This window comes from Herpailurus yagouaroundi, unplaced genomic scaffold, assembly GCF_014898765.1.
Source record: "Herpailurus yagouaroundi ecotype Mexico unplaced genomic scaffold, PumYag 159, whole genome shotgun sequence".
In the NCBI taxonomy this organism is placed as follows: domain Eukaryota; kingdom Metazoa; phylum Chordata; class Mammalia; order Carnivora; family Felidae; genus Herpailurus; species Herpailurus yagouaroundi.
Genome location: NW_024412400.1, coordinates 82615856 through 82634076, shown reverse-complemented (window position 1 = coordinate 82634076; position 18221 = coordinate 82615856). Strand labels below are relative to the sequence as shown.

Here is an 18221-nt window from a genome sequence, read left to right as displayed (position 1 = left end):
TATATCCTGGAGGTTGCCTGGGTGGTTCAGTCGGTTAAGTGTCCAACTTCAGTTCAGGTCATGATCTTGCAGTTCGTGGGTTTGAGCCCTGGAGCCTGCTTCAGATTCTGTATCTCCCTTTCTCTCTGTCCCTCTGTTGCTTGTGCTTTGTCTCTCTCTCAAAGATAAATAAACATTATATCTGTATTATATATAGATAGACAGATCTATCTATATTATAGATATATATATGGCTGAGATTTCCCTTATTCCTTTTGACAGCTAACTAGTACTGCATAGTTCACTAGTCCCTAGTACTTAGGAAAAGTAAAATGAGATAAACTTTTGAACATTAATCAATAAAATGACTCAGTTTGTTTTTTAAGAAATTTGCCAAGAGTGACATCAGCAAGGTAACCAAGTAGACAGCTCCAACCTCCCATATCGCCTCAGAAATCTCACAAACAAGCAGAAACTTTCAGAAGCAACATTGCCAGAACTCTGGAAATTAGTCAAAGGTTTATAGTAACCAAGTGAACATAGATTCAAGAAAATTTAACTTACAAACAGGAGAAAAGTGTTCTACTCTGGCATCCTTGAAGGCAACAGTCTTGAAGACAGCAGCCTGCATTCCCAGATGGGAGACTCTATTCCAAATTATTGGGTATGTCTGTTCTAATCTGACTGGGCTAGCTGAAGGAGTGGTGCAAAGTGCTCATCTCTGTTTTCCCTAACAATTCACTGAGGCCAGAAAGGCAGGGAGTATTATTTGAAAATATTACAAAAGTAGATGGACTGTTTGCAGACACCCGAGGTAAGAGTTTACAGTTGAGACATACAACAGACAGCTTAAGCCTTAGGAGGAAACGCTGGAGAAAGTTTCTTTGTGAAATGGGAGCAGTCACCCTTATTTATGGGGGAATTTAGAAAGCCATACTCATGTCCACAGCAAAATGAATGCTCAGAAAAGACCTCAGAAGACCTGAAGTTTTGAACTCAGAGGGAACTTAGGCTCAGTGAAAATCCAGCTAAGTGTGAAAGGAAAGCTTCAGGACAGAGCCAATCTGTAAACACTTTTAAAAGAGATTTTTCTTTTTTTCTTACCTCTAGAGTTCAGGAAAGTCTACATCAAATATAAGATAAACAAAAGCTAAGAAACAGACACTGTAGAGATCACAAATGAAAGGAATACAATCTCTGCAAAAAAAAAAAAAAACACAATTTGGAAAAGTCACTAGACAAATTAACTACTGCAACCTTCACCAATCAAAATGAAGAATAAAAACAAAAACCCTGGGGAAAAGGAAGAACTTGATACCCAGGGCTATCATGTTATAAAATTCAAATGTCCAGTTTTCATAAGACAAACAAAGAAACTATATGCTATCTACAGGAAACTCGATGCAAATATAATGGGATAAATAGGTAAAAGTGAAAGTGTGGGGAAAAGTGAGCTGAGTGGCTACACTAATACCAGAAAAAAAATACTTTAAGTCAAAACTGTTACAAGAGACAAAAAGGACATTATATAAGAGGGTCAATTTCATCAAGAAAACATTACAGTTATAAACACGTGCACCAAACAGCGCCTCAGAATAAATACAGAAACATTAAGAGAATTGAAAGAGAAACAGTTGTACAATTGTAGTTGGGAAACTTAAATTCACCACTTTTAATGATGAATACAACACCTAGATGGGAGATCAAAAAGGAAATAGTACACTTGCACAATGCTGTAAACCAATCAGACCTAACAAACATATAGAGTACTCAATCCAACAACAACCAAATACATGTTCTTCTCAAATATATATGGAATGTTGTCCAAGAGACTATATGTTAGACCATCACAGTCAAAATAAATTTTAAAAGATTGAAATCATACAAAGTATTTTCTCTGATCACAATGTAATAAAGCTGAAAATTAAGAGAAGTGAAAATGTTTACAAATATGTGAAAACTAAACACATTTTTAGATAACCAATAATCAATAGGTCAAAAAACAAAAATCAAAAAAGAAATTAGAATATACTTAGAAAAGAAAAAAACAGCAAAAACACAACATATCAAAACTTATGATATGCAACAAAGGTGATACTCAGAGGGAAATTCCTAACTGTACTTGCACTATTAAAAAGATCTCAAATCAATAACCTAACTTTACATCTTATGGAGCTAGAAAAAAAAAGAAGACACTACACTGAAAATTATTAGAAAGAAGAAAATAAAATAATAAAGATTAGAATGATGATAAATGAACCAGAGAATAGAAAGGCAATAGAATCAACGAAACCAAAATTGGTTTTTGGAAAAGATCAACAAAATTGACAAAAGACTGGCAAAGAAATAAAGAAAAGAAGCAAATAACTAAAATCAGAAATAAAAGTGTGGAGGGGTGCCTAGGTGGCTCAGTCGGTTGAGCGTCCGACTTCAGCCCAGGTCATGATCTTGAGGTTCACCAGTTCAAGCCCCACATCAGGCTCTGTGCTGACAGCTCAGAACCTGAAGCCTGTTTTGAATTCTGTGTCTCCCTCTCTCTCTGTCCCTCCCTTGCTCACACTCTCTCTCTCTCAAAAATAAATAAAAACATTAAAATGAGTGTGAACATTACTACCAACCTTATAGAAATAAAAAGGAGCATTATAGAATACCATGAACTACATGAAAAAATTAAGTAGCCTAAATGAAAAGAACAAATTCTTGGAAACACACAAATTACCTAATCAAGAAGAAATTGATCATCTCAACAGACCTATAAGTAAAGACTGAATCAGTAAATAGACTCCCCAAAAAGAAAAGCCCAGGACCAGATGGCATCACTATTAAATTCTACCAAATATTTAAACAATGAACACTAATTGTTCTCAACTTTTCCAAAAGACAAAACAGGAGGTAACAATTTCTAACTCCTTATATGAAGCCAGTTTACTCTGATACCAAAGCTAGATAAAGATATCACAAGAAAATAAAATTACAGACCAATATTCCTTATGAATATAGATGTAAAAGTCATCAATCAACAAAATGCTAGAAAAAAGACCCCCCCCCCAAAAAAAAAGAAAAAAAGAAAAAAGAACCCAGCAGCATGTTATAAGGATTGTACCATAACCAAATGGAACTTATCCCAGGAATGTAAGGATAGTTCAACTTAAGAAAATCAATCAGTGTTATATGCCACATTAATAAAGGAAACACATATAAGCAGATACCCACCTACACCCGCACACAATCATCTCAACTGACAAAGAAAAGGTATCTGACAAAGTCCAATACCCTTTTATGATAAACACTAAAAACTGTAGGAATATAAAAGAATTTCCATGACAGGATAAAAGGTATTTATAAAAATCCAATAGCAAACATATACTCAATGGTATAAGACTGAAAGCTTTTCACCTAAGATAAAAATAAAACAAGAATTCCCACTTTCACTGCTGTCATTCAACATTGTGCTATTAGTTCTAGCCAGAGCAATTAGACATGAAAAGAAATAAAAAGAACCTAAGTTGGAACAAAGTAAAACTATCTTTGTTTTCTTATGACATGATCCTATGTATCAAAAATCCCAGAGAATCCACAAGACAACTACTAGAGTTTAAAAATGAAGTCAGAAAAATTGCAGATCAACACATGAAAATCAACTGTGTTTCTATACACCAGCAAAAAAAAACAAAAAAAACAAAAAAAACAAAAAAAAAAAAACTGCCCCCCCCACCACCAAGCCTCTGTCTTAATTGACCTAAATACACCAATTAGAAGATAGATATGGCAGAATGAATTTAAAAATATCCAACTATATACTTTCTACAGGAGATTCACTTCAAATGTAATGGAATAGGTAGGCTGAAATTTAAAAAACCTAAAAAAGACATATTGTGTAAACATTTATCAAAGAGGCACAAGTGGCTATATCAACATCAGAGAAAGTATATTTCAAAGCAAAGAAAATTACCAGAGACAGAGAGGGGCATTATATAATGATAAAATGGTCACTCCATGAAGAAGACACAGCAATCTTAAATGTGTATGCATCAAACAAGACCGCAAAACACATGAAGCAACAATATTAATAGAACTGAAATGAAAAACAAATTACAATAATAGTTGGAGACATTACACCCCTCTTTTGACAAATGGTAAAACAACTAGACAGAAAATCAGTCTAGATGTAGAACTTAACACCATTAACCAACAGGATCTAATCAACATTTATAGAAGTCTCCACTCAAAACCAAAATACACATTCTTTTCATGGAACATATACTCAGAAAATATCCAGGGACCTAAAACAAACCTCAACAAATTTAACAGAAATGAAATCATGCACCGTGTGTCCTCTAACCACAAGAGAACCAAACTAGAAATGAAACAAATATACAAGGAAAATCTCCAAAAACATGGACAAAAATCAGACATAACATTTCTAAATAATGCATGCATCAAGGAACAAGTCTCCAGGGAGATTTTTTTAAAATACATTGAACAAAACAAAGTGAAAACACAACATATAATAATTTGTGGCAGAGCTAAAACAACGCAATTTAACAAAATAGAATTTATATCACTAAATGTTTTACTTAGGAACACTTTTTTTTAGGAATGAAATAGAGCTACAAACCCAGCAGTCATCAATGAGACAAGGGAATACATCAAAAATTCTACACACATGAATTTCAGTATCTTGGATAAAATGGCCAATTCCTTAAAAAACACTAACTCAATAGGAAATGCATAATTTGAATAGGCCTGTAACTATTAATGGAACTGAATTTTTAATTTAAAATTGCCTCTCGAAAAGGATACATCCAGGCACACATGGTTTTTTCTACTGGAGAATTTTTTATAAAACTTTTATTAAAAAGAGTAGCAATTCTATACAATCTTATTGAGAAAACAGAAAAGAAAAAAACCTGTATGTTTAGCAATGCACTAATATAAAATCCGATCAAAGACAGTATAGTTACAGATCAATATTCCTCACAATAAATGCAAAACTCCTTTAAAAATATTAGCAATTCATCAATATACGAAAAGGATTATACAAATCAATGTATTTCCATATACTAGCAAGGAATATGTAGAAACAAAAATATCAATAATTGCACAAAAATAAATACTTTGGAGTAAATCTAACAAAACATACACACAGCACATATGGTGAAATTCTGGTTAAAGAAATCAAAGATTTAAATAACTGGAGAGACATACTTGTAGTCTTTTTTTGAAAGACTCAACACAGTAAAGATGTCATTTCTCCCCAGAAGTTTCATGCAATTCCTTTCAAAATCCCAGCAATATTTCTCATAGATATAAACAAGACTATTCTAAAATTTATATGCTAAGGCAAAAGAACTAGAATAGCTAAAAGAATTTGGAAAAATAGGGTGCAAAAAATCAGTCTACCCAATTTCAAGGCTTACTGTGTAGCTACAGTTATCAACACTTGGAATACTAGCAAAGGGAGGGGCACAGATCAACGAACAGAATAGAGAACTCCAAAATAGACATACACAAAATATACTCAACTGATTATTGAAAAAATTGTAAAAGCCAACTCAATGGAGGATAGATGGCCTCCAGCAAACGGTGCTGGAGCAGTTGGATATCTACACAAAAATAAGTAATAAACCTTGACCTAAACTTCACACTTTATGTAAAAAGTAACTAAAGGGTCACCTGGGTGACTCAAGTTGGTTGAGCATCCGAATCTAGCACTGGTCATGATCTGGCTCGTGAGTTCGAGCCCCACATCACGCTCGCTGTTGTCAGCCTGTCAACACAGAACCCTCTTTGGATCCTCTGCCCCCCTCTCTCTGCCCTTTCCCCACTTGTGCACTGTATCTCAAAATATAAATAAAACATTTAAAAAAAACTAACTCAAAAATGAGTAAAGGACTCTAATGTAAAACTTAAAACTATGAAACAGAAATATACATACATATGCATACACACACACACACACACACACACACACACACAATCAAAATCTTGAGGATGAGACAAAGAGTTGTAAAGACATGACCCCAAAGCATGATCCATAAAAGGAAAAATTTATATACACCACTTGGTACTCACCTCTCCAGACCAGAGAAGTTCATTGTCATTTATACATACACTGTTTAGAGCTACTGCCAGCTATACCTGCAGACACACATACTCACATACAAACACATGCCTCTAGTTCTGTGTGAGAGCCCGAGGCCGGGTGAAGGGTATGAGGGCAGAGGTTGACAGGTGAGTTGAAGAGGCTTCCCGAGGTCAGGCAGGCAGTGACTGCACTGCTCATGAGGGCCCAGATTAGGTCAGTAATGACACCAGATAATTAAGTGTGGCAGGTGTAATTAAGGGTATGTCATGATTAACATGACCAAAACCAAATCTGTGTAGTTAAGTTCAGGAATTGGTAACAAAAGTGTGTTTTGAGAGTATGAAAAGCAAGTTATGACAATGGGATGTACAAAAGCTCACAAGAACATCCAAAGACTATTTGGTAAAGGAGGCTCATGAAGCTTGAGAGTAATAAAAATAGAGATAGACAGATTTTGGTTAGCAGTAGGAGAGTACAACCAAGAACACATGATCAGCAAAAGGGCATAAACATTCAATTGCAAGTTTTGGGGATCTAATATACAGCATGATGACTATGATTAATAATAATATACTGTATATTTGCAATTTACTGAGCATTCTCAAGCATTCTCTCTCTCTCTCTCTCTCTCTCTCTCTCTCTCACACACACACACACACACACACACACACACACACACACACACAAAAGGTAACTGTGGGAGATGACAGCTGTGTTAGTTTCATTGTGGTAATCATTTCACAAGGTATACATACCAAAACATCACATTGTTCACAGTACAAATTTTGTCAAAAATAAACAAAAAAATTTAAAAAGAACACATGATCAGGAATAAGGCCTTTCAGCTGAGTGTCTAGAAGTCTTTGTGACTTTCCAGGCCCCCAGTACTATGAGGCTACTCGTTTTCTGGGGCATCTTAAAGGAACCTAGCAGCCACTGACAGCAGGAATTCCAGAATGCTAGACCCAAAGGAGCAATTAGAGATCACCAACTCTCATTGTAATGTGCTTATTAGTGTATGTAACAGAACAGAGTTACAGAGACTACGTGGTGACCCAAGGCCCTGAAGTAAGTTCAAAGCCAGGACTAGCACCCAGGTCTCTTTTTCCTGTTGATTTATTGTACACTATGTTGGAGGTTTTGTTTAAGCACGTAACCCAAATATAATGGGGAGCTAATAAAGTTTTCAAACCCCTGCCCCTGCCCTGTGACTTGTAGTAATCCAAAGCTTTCTTAAAGGTTTCACCCAATTTCCAAGGTGTAGGAGGTGAACGTTCTCCTGGCTACCTTTAAAGGGCTTTGTAGTGTGCAGCACCCTACCACACTACATGGCCACAGCTTAACACTCACTCAGCCACAGTACACAAAATCCACCCAATCATACCAGGTACCTCCTACCACAAATTAAAGGGGGCTACTTTAATCACATATTTAATTTTTTTTAATTGGCCTCTAGATATGTCAACTTTTTTCACTGTCAACTTTGATTAATTCTTCAGAAAAGGAAGGCTGAAATCAACCAACTTTCTTTAACAACACCTGCACATCACTGGTGTTCCTTATGCATATGGTAGTGATATGCAGCACAGATATATTACAGAGGGCATGTAGATTTCCTGTATTTGCCAAAGAAGAAACTAAGGCCTAGGGAATGCATTTCAGGGAAGCTAGATACCTCTTTACAAATCCTTTAGTAGTCATGAAAAATAGTATCTTATTTTTAAGTTACCTCCTAATTTCTGCAGCATCGGTTTCCATGGCATGTATATTCCATGGCATGGTTTACTCTATCAAACCAAAGAAGAAACAAACCTTATAAAGATAAAATGTTAAATGGTAGTTGTTACTAAATCTGTTTTCTCAAAATCCATGGAATACCAGGTATAGTGCAGACAAGAGCTGTTGCATTCATGGAGTCTTGCAGCATTCAGATTATTATGTGAACACCCACTTACCTGTTTTTCTCCCAGAGACATCAAACTAAGCCACCAACCACCACACACAGAACAAAGCCACTTCTCTAACCAAATTTAGATGTGGGAGTATTTGTTGAGGCCTTCAATGTACTACGTATCAGTATGAGACTTGGGGGCATTTGTTGACAGTTTTGATGTACTGGATATCATCATCAGTGCTATTCAGGGCTATAGTGGATGGAACTGGAATAACGGAAGACCCTGTTCTTAAACAAAGATATATTAGGGTTACTTCGTAAAGAAAAAAAATAATACTCCTTACCCCAAAACTTCCCAAGTCCTTGATTGCAGTAAAGAAAACATGAGACCACTGACTTAACAAATGGATGATTTTATTGAGAGAGGAGGACAAGATTGGTGTTTGCCTCAAACATCCAGGAAAACAAGCACACAGACATATACATACTTTGGTTTAAAAATTATTCATAATATTAATGTTAAACCTGATATTTAAAGAATCAAATGGGACAGAAGTATAGAAAATAAACCATAAAAACACAAGCTTGCATAGATGAATTAATGTAGATGTACAACTGGCATTTAAGGGAGGCCTGAGCACTGGAGAGTGCTGAATGACATTACCACCTCAACCTCCCAAGACACTTCAAAGTCACCAGCACCATGTTTCTCATTGTCCTCAATGAGGTCATGAGCAGGAGCAACTTGTGCTGTATGAAGGTGAACTGAAATAGACTGTTTCCATCAGCCTAGTCCAGATGGGTATGTACATACCCACCCAGTACTCAACACCAGTCACCTTTAAGGCATCCACAGAGTGTCCCTCACAGTTTCATTTAATCTCTAAATAGGCATGTGGTTTGAGGTGGCCTCTTTGCTTTCTGTCCTCAGACAACTATTTTCCATTAAGGTTCTGCTCATTTCCATGAAGTAGCTATTTCAAAACTGCCTTTCCTTCTGGGCATGGCTACAAATTGGTAAGCACTTGGGTTAAGATCTCACTCAGTTTTTAAACATATCTACATTCCAGATGCCAAAGGGCTTACCAAAAACTCTGAGACTGTCTGGGCATTGTGCAGTATCTCCCTCAGGAAAGCACTTTTCCAAATTATATGACAAATGACAGCACCACCTCTAATTTCCTGAGCAACTTGATTTATATGAGCATACTCTTGTACTTTATAATTCAGCACCTTTTCAAAATATAATATTGTGCTGGGATGGATTCTTTTTAAGGGAAACCCCATTACAGAGAATTCTCATTGTGGAACACCATTTTTATATGCTATCTTCCCACTCTATCTCCTCATTATTTATAACACTTCATGAAATAAATAGTGGGCTGCGTTTAAGAGGCAGGTAAAAAATATAGTTATTTCTGAAAAAAGGGCATTTGGCTTTCGGTTTATAGCAAGAGCTCAAGTTATAGCCTACGGTGATTTCAAGGGCTAATTCAATCAGAAATTAAAAAAAAAATTCTGACATCAAAAACCCTCTCACTAAATTTAATAGCTAGAAACTATTTTACCAATTATGATCTGAAATTTAGTGCAACAAAAACATACCCTAAGTATGCAATGTGTAATAGTATATTTCTTAACTGTCTTTTTACTGCTCTTATTCCTTGCTTTTTGGTAAAGGACATGTCACTCAAAAACCCTGTCTTTCAATTCTATTCTTTGTATGTGAACCTCAACAATGAACAATGGAGCACTAACTAAGATGCACAATTAATTCCGTCCTTATCTGAAATGTGGAAACAAGCACAGTGCTGGCTCACTAGGCTATGAAGTTATTCAAAAAGAAAAAAATATTTTCTAGCTTGCTGAGAACACACCACAGCATATTAAATGTATTAGGAATATGTTCTTAGGCAGTATTCACAAATATATAAGGGAAGAAGATGGTTTTCAGGACTAGATATTTCCACAAATCAACATGATTTCTTAGATGATTCTGTTAGTCTATGGCATCAAATACAACTTTATAAAAACACTCTGGTGTCTTCCTTACCATAGTAAAAGTTTTCCTGGTTAATTTTCTCCTAAAAGCAATAAAATAGAAACACTCTTCACATCAACAGTTCTCTCATTTCAACTAAATGTCTCTGTTTTGTTTGGTTTTCTCCCTTTTTTTGTCAATGGTATTAAAAACACAAGAGTGTTGGGTTTAATTTTCACAAAACAATAATAAGTGACTTGACTACATAATACAACCTTTGGAAATATCTTCTACGTAGTTACTATAGAAAAGACAGTCAACTCTCAGTTACTCAGGAAGTGATAACCTGAAGAATCTGGCCAAGAAATTCTCACTCTCCTTCCACCAGCCTTTTTGGTCATGCCACTGCTCATTCACAGATTGAGAGGCAACTCAATGAAGTGATAGATCTATCAGTGAATACATCAGCCATAGCTCAGTGGGAGGAAGTCCAAAGTTTCTGACAGCAAGGATGTTTTGGGATCACCTGTGAATTTTATATCTCAGTGGAGAGTTGATAGTCATTCACATACAGGAAATACAGTACACTGACCTCAGTCAGAATCAAACTAATTTAAGGCAATACAGCTCCCCAAGACATTGCTGGCAAAAAGTGCAAGTCTCATCAGAAAAGTGACTCTGTAAGACCTGAAATCTGCCAGTTTGCCCCTTCCTTTTTGACTTCTCTGGAATTAAATTTCAGCATTTCTAATCACAATTAAAGGGCAGGAGCAACAACAGCCTGGACTCTTCCCTTTCATAATCCTAAGTGTCATCAGGGACAAAGGAGATTCTCTGAAGAGGAATTTGGATGACACCTTGCCCCATACAGCACTATCAGGACAGTCTCCAGTTTGTTCCTTGCTGATCATATTACCTGTTATAAGCTAAGGAGAAAAACAGGATTCTATCAAAGGTAAGATAAGCAGCTATGGCTTTAAGAGGCACCGGCACCACCAGATAGGAGGAGAAAATGGGAGGGACCACTTTATCTAGTCGCTTCTCGGACTATGAGCAGTAAGTAAAGGACAAAGTACTTTGAAAATCTGTTTTTTCCTTTTGGCTGAAAAAACAGGTTTTGGTTATTTTATGATTGTTTCTAAAAAGCCGGTGTTCTAAGAATATGGCACAATATATCCAGTGAAATCTAACTGAACCGTGTTCCCTTTCACATTAACATTCCCTACACAAATACTGTTTTCCCAAGAGGGAAAAAAAGTCTTTCAGTGCAAGTTCTATTCTGTTCTCAGTCCCTCAGAAAGCTGATCACACAAGGGTCTCATTCCTTTATTTACAGGGAAGATCTTACAGCCAGTCACCATAATTATCTTTCAAGAAAATCATCACTGAATAAATGAATAATCTTGATATTCCCCAAAGTGATTTTTATACAAGGCAACACTCGTTAAAAATCAAGGCCCTAAAACGTTAACCACTGATGTGGTAAACTGAATGCACCATATTATATAGCAGGTGTTCCCAAAGAACAATTTGGCACAAGACAAAAACTAGAGAATATTTTGACAGTATTGAAGAAAAATAATTCTCCATTAAAAGTTAATTATTTTTATACTGAAAAGTCCTGACATGGATGGAAAAGTGTGGACAAGGTTAGCAATGAGTTTATTCATCATCCAGTTCAGCTGCAGACCACAGAAGAGAAGAAAAGGGGAAAATGAGTCCGGTTCACAATTTTCTAGAGTTCAGTGGACCACAAGGCCCAAGGTCACACACCTTGGCATATGCTGATCTACATCCAAGTGGCCACTGAAAATCTGAAAAGGTTTTCCTCCTGGGAAACATCTATCCATATCATTCTTTTCTAATTTAGATGTTTCTCTATGATCAAAACCTGTAAGTCTTTTTGGTCGTCCATTAGTCTGTTGCTGCTTGTTGTAAAGTCACTTGAGAAAAAGTAGCTCAAAGTTATGCAAAGTCTCTTTCTAAAAATCTCAATGTTCTTTTAAAGCATATGTAGCAACTGTCCAGTCCCCCATAAAGTAATCATGTCTAACAATGGTTTCACACTACAAACTTTTTCAGCTCTGAACATTTAATCTGACCCTTACCTGACCTTGCTTCCAGGCAATGAGTTACAAAAAGCTAGTTGGGGGGCAGAAGGTATACACATTCAGTAGCCTTATGATAAGGTTCCATACTGTGCTCATTCAGCAGTACTAGTGTTAATGGCGCCTCCAGAGAAAGGTATAGAAACAAAGATTTTCCAAGGCCAGAGCATTAGTTTACATCGTAACATTAGAGCATAATACATTGTGGGCCTAAAAATTCAATTGTCTGTCTTCCAGCAGTAGAAAGAGGAACAAAAGAAATGTTTCCACATTTTTATAAAAATAACAACGTGAAAAGCAGAGAACACAGTGAGGAATGTTTGGCAGTTCCTTTAAATAGAGTTGTTAGTTAACTTCTATAGTCTTAAAAATAATAATTATCATCTTTGAATGACAGTAAGAGAATTAAACCAATAAAAGGAACGGAATTACTCTGATACTCTTTAAAAAGTGTTTGCTTTACAAAAAAAAATAAAATTAAAATATTTTAAAATTCTTAATTTTTAAAAACCTAGAAAAAAAAGGAACACATTTTCAATACAGATGTTGAATTGGGTGTCACAGGGATCTATGACCTCTGGCCACTCACTAAGACAGCTAAAACACTAATATCCAGGGGTTAAATGGCCTGACATTTTTTGAATGAAAATGTCTCCAGACAGCATTTTACAATAATAAATATGATTGGATAAAGTACATGAGAGGTAAGATAAATGCAGAATTTTTAAAGTAAAACTGGTCATTGTATGAGATAGAAAAATAAACATTTATGAAATAAAAATAATTTGTTTAACTATCAAATAAAAATACATTGTGTTTTTTTTTCTTTAAAGTTACCAGAGAAAACTTTTTAAAACATGAAGCAAAATCACAGGGCAGACAAAGAAAAATACAGCATTACTTTAAGCCAACAAGGCCTCAGCCTTGGATACTGAAACCGCCCTCTAGAATTTGGCTAAGGCTCAGTCCTCCATTTTGTCTGCCCTTGCCTATGTCAATGAAGATTCTGCCTCATTAATTTCATCATGGTCATTCAAAGTCCTGTTTTTTTCTCTTTCCCCATTTCTCGAAAATGACTACATCTCTTAGGGTTTGTTTCTTCCTAGATCATCATTTTCCTAAAAGTTGGCTCTTTTACCCAAGTTTCTACAATCAAAAACTTTATGAACTAATAAAGATCTTTCTCAAAACAGAAGGACCCAAATCCACTCTGAGAAACTATCCTAAACAGCTTCCTAAATTCTGCCTGACTTGAAAGACTATCTGGAAAGATAAGGCAAAAAAGGCAGTTCCAAGTGGGAAAAGAATGGATTAACAGCCTTTCCTCTAGTGACCTAGGTATCTCCTTCCTAAGCAAACACCATACTTGAATGTCAAAACGTCAGATTCATACGATGAAAAATAACACAAAGTCAAGCTGAAAGGAAATTATTTATATATGTCACATGATTGCCATTTATGTGAACTAACTAGAATGGGAAAATAAGTATTTCCACAAGGTTAGAAGCTAGACAGAGACTAGATTTCTCAAAGAGGGCTTTAAAGGTCCTGTACAATGGAATCTGATGCCATGTATCACTGACAAATGCGTCGAACCAAATACCTGAATAAAGAACCATTTTATCTACTTCAACTTCATGTCGAATTAATCTGATTATTGACAGATACACAAAATATTTTTTGAGTGGCTGCCAACAAAACCTGCTGTTTTTTAAGCAGCAGGAAAACTTCAATCTGTGTCCAGAGAGAAAGATGGCATCATCGCTCATATGAATGAACATCTTACCAACTCCAGCCACTGCCCTTGGCTCTCTACGTACAATGTAAAACAAGAGAAGGGATACAAAAGTTTTTCACTTTTTCATGTTCAATGGACTTTGCATAGCCCTGAGTTAAAATTTCATAGAATTAAACTTTTGCCAATAAATACTAATAAATAGCCCAATACCCCGAGGCCTCAGAAAGCCTTGCTATAGAAAGCAACAGCAGAGAGAGTGTCTGGGAATGCCATCTGAGCCAATTCTCCCAAGAGGGCTTAGAAGGATATGGAAAACCGCTAGAGTCCTGGTGGCCAAAATAACATGTTTCAACTGTTCCAGATTTGTTTGTTTTTTTTAACACTTTATGGTTCTGATTTTTAATATTTCCCTGGAGAATACAAAAACCAAAAGATTCTTTCTTCAATATACCATACACTAATGCACGAAAAAAGCTATTTGTTATATTCTTTTATTCTGCATTGCACCCAAACATTGTGTTTTACTCTGATCATTATCTCCACAAAATTCTAATTGCTAGCTAAATAAAGCCTAGTCTCTAGATACCAGTACTCCATACCTAACAAAAATGGCATTTTACAGAGCTTTTAGATACTATATCCCACGAAGCATTTGCAGCATAGAGGTGGCCAACATTCAGAAGCTAGATTTTCTTATACTGCCCAAGTGATCAGGAATAACCAAAACATTCTGAATGAATTAAGATTGTTTATGGTCTAAAAAACACTTGAAGGTAAATCCCAGGAATACAAACAGAGGAAGGAAGAAAAAAATGAGCGTGGAATGCATTCTGTATCATCCAGTAATATTTGCTACAGTGAGTCCGTTTTCAAGGCAGATTCCTAGGTTTTTACTGCTTATAATGGAAACCTTGGAAAGAAGAAAAAGAGAAGAAACACCATTAAGAAAAAAACCTTTAAAACTGTTTTCTCCCTGCTCGGGCAAAATAATTTATCTTTATCTCTATGCATTTCAAATGGTTCATGTTTTCTTTGTTCCTGATTATAAAATATATACAGAATCAATGTGTTATTTTCAATTATGTATCAAATGTATGTCAAAGACAGGAAGGCATCCCCTAAGAAGTAATGCATATATATAAACTGAGAAAAAAAATCATGAGCTACTTTCAGTTAATCCAGTGATGATAAAAAAGCCAACAACTGATAGAAATTGTAGTGTACAGGGTTGTTTTGATAACGTCCAAACAATTCCATCTTTTTAAAAAAAGTGTTTATTTATTTATCTTGAGAGAGAAAGTATAAGCAAGGAGGGGCAGAGAGAGAGGAAGAGGGAGAGAATCCCAAGCAGGCTCCCCGCTGTCAGTGCAAAGCCTGACACTGAGCTTGATCTCACAAACCGTGAAATCGTGACCTGACCTGAAACCAAGAGTCAGATGCTTAAATGACTGAGCCACCCAGGCACCCCCAATTCCATTTTTTAAATACTGCCTTTTGTGTTACTATCAACTCTGGATGCCAGAGTGGAAAGGGATGGGGTAAGGAGAGCTGTTTAAAAAATAACAAAACTTTTTGGTCCAAAAAAAATAAATAAAATAAAGATTTGGTCTAACTTAGACCTTATATTCTTTCTTCACTTCCTTTGTCTCCATTTTCTTTTGTGTGACAGAAGTTTTCTGTGATGTATATGTGTGTACTTTATTTTTTAAATTTTATTTCTCTTTTTTAAGTTTTTATTTTAATTCCAGTTAGTTAACATACAGTATAATATTAGCTTCAGGTATACAACACAGTGATTCAACATTTCCCTACATCTCCAGGGCTCATCACAAGTGCACTCCTTAATCGCCATCATCTATTTAACCCACCCCCATCATCTCCCTTCTGGTAACCATCAGTGCGTTCTCTATAGTTACCAGTCTGTTTTCTTGGCTTGTCTGTCTCTCACTCTCTTTTCTTTTGCCCTTGCTCATTTGTTTTGTTTACAGGCACCCTTTAACAACATGATGAAAGCTATAAATTCTCTCTGGAGGAAAATGCACATACATTGACAATCTTGTACTCACTTTAAGGTGTTATGTTTTCTGTTTTACCTTTTTGGTTTTTTAACAAATGAAGAATACTATAATGAGCTTCGAAAAAGGAAGGATAATTTATTTTACCACTCCAGTGACATATAAGACACAATTTGATTTTTCCACCATAGCATAAGCATTATAAAAAAAAAAAAAAAATCCTAAACTTGACCACATCTATTTTTCATACCTTTATGAGAGGATTCTGATTTTGAGAAATGACGTGTGGAATTATGCTGGTTTGTAACATGAGTGTAATCCAAATCCTCAGCTTCTGTCATGGTAGGCGGTGGTGGCCTGAAGGGAAGTCAGAATTTAAAGAGACAGTCTAAGTCGTGATGACTACAGAGCCACCTCCCAATGGACTGCAGGATAAAAACTTTTTTTTTTTTTTTTTGGTAGAAATGCAAAGCCACAGGGTAGCAGAATTCTCATCTTAGTTCCTGGCCTGTTGCATAACCTTGGGAGTAAATTATTTTAGCTTACTGTAACCTTTGCTTTGATGCACATAACTCAATAAAAACAAATATTTACTGAACACCTAATATGTGTGGGGCACTGTGCTAAGGGCTAGGGAAGCAAAGATTATTGAGATGTGTGACTGCTGCTGTTAATGAGAAATTTACTTTGTTTTGGCAAGCTTTATGAAGAAAAAGAGGACGAAAGGAAAGAACAGAAGGGAAGTAATAAAGAAAGTTAAGGAAAGAAAAAAAAAAGGGAGGACAGGTGTCACATAAGGAGGGAGGAGAGGGAAGTAGGAGAGGGCAAGGAGAGGACAAGGGTCAGCATATAAAATTTAGAGCAAAGTTCCTAATTCCACTAGGTGGCAAAGCAGAGCTTACAAAAGGAAAGGACAGTCACACATTGGCAATTTTTCATGTCAAAAGAAGACAAAATATAAAAAAACAAACATTGGGAAATTTTTCCTACTCTAAAATTTTTATTATTCTAAAACTATGTTACATAGATTTTTTGCAAAAATTTGACATTGATGAGATGAAGAACAAAATCTCTCCTTTTTGTGGTTGTTGCTTCTCAAAGGTACACTTAAATGTTATGTTAAAGCATGGAACCAGATCGGTAACATAATGTGTCAAATATCTAACCATGTTGTACGATGCTTTTTGTAGCTGGAAGGCATAAGTATACTGCAATTCAGAAAGTTATGGTAACCTTGGTACAAAAGTCTCTTTCATAGAAGAATATAGACACGTGATTTCAAATTTCTCACTCTGTCTCCTTCGGTATTCAGTGTCTACAACAGGTCACCACAGGATACAAACTTGTGTATATACTGAGGACTGTGGTATGGGTTCTACTCAGATGATGTCAATTAACTTTCAGGACAAGCTGCATGGTAACTGTCATACACATATTTTAGAGTTAAATTAGGTGAGATGAAGTAAGTTATCTGTCCAAGCACACACCGTTGTTAAGTGGCAGGGCTGGGACTCAAACTCACCTAGACTTCAAAATTTGTGCTGCTTAATATGCTATGGTCTGCTACATAGATGTGTATTTTTATCAGCAGTAGTATCTGCATCCAAGACTATACACACATATGCATATGTGTGTGTGGATATATATATATATCCATATATATACACACATATATGTGTGTATATATACATTTATGTACATATATACACGTATACATATACACAGATGCACATATATGTACACATATACACACATACATATGTATATATATATACATATATATATAGTCTGTATATTATACTTTTAAATGGTATTTGGCTTATATTTTAATACTTTCATGCATTTGTTACACATATAATTAATGTAAGCATAACAAATGATATGGTATTTTTCATTTTTCTTATTTTTCACTTTGAACTATGTGTTTAACAAATATTAAATATTAAATAGTGTTTTTCTTTTGTTATCGACTGACATAACATTTACCTTAAAAAGCAGTGTTACGAGTTGGCAGGAAGAGTTGAGACAAACCATCTGAACTAGAATTAAGAAACTCAACTTCAAAAAACAGGTGGTTGAAGAAGTAACTTAGACCCAAGAAAAAGGGATTGGGAATCAGGGAGCAGAGGCTCATCTCTACATTTTTGCAAACTCTTATATCAAACGATCAAAACCCAGAAAAACAAAAGCCAAATGGGACTCCTAAAAATAAACAAACAATATTACTACCTCACGATCAATTCCTCATCAAGGAAAAGGATGTCAACATGTGCAACACTGCACGGAACTCCCACACATCCACTAGGGTAAAACAAGTCAATCTAGAATGCCCTCAGTTCTCTTTGCATGCTGTTCTCCTTAGTTTCTGATTGTATACAGAGGACAAATCTTGGCTTATGGCGTTCAGTGATCCCTATC

General features: G+C 35.6%; 1 protein-coding gene across 2 annotated transcripts in view; it reads right to left on the bottom strand.

The window, feature by feature from the left end:
* Nucleotides 1-8354: 8354 nt before the first annotated feature.
* The window catches only part of CCDC50 (coiled-coil domain containing 50), a 65800-nt gene continuing 55933 nt past the window's right edge, over nt 8355-18221 (bottom strand). For both annotated transcript variants that reach the window (XM_040481099.1, XM_040481100.1), the window contains 2 exons: nt 16054-16160; nt 8355-14698 (listed from right to left, as the gene is read on the bottom strand). In XM_040481099.1, the coding sequence (XP_040337033.1) occupies nt 14679-14698; nt 16054-16160 (127 nt within the window). In that variant the 3' untranslated portion in view covers nt 8355-14678. The remainder of the gene's footprint in view (nt 14699-16053; nt 16161-18221) is intronic.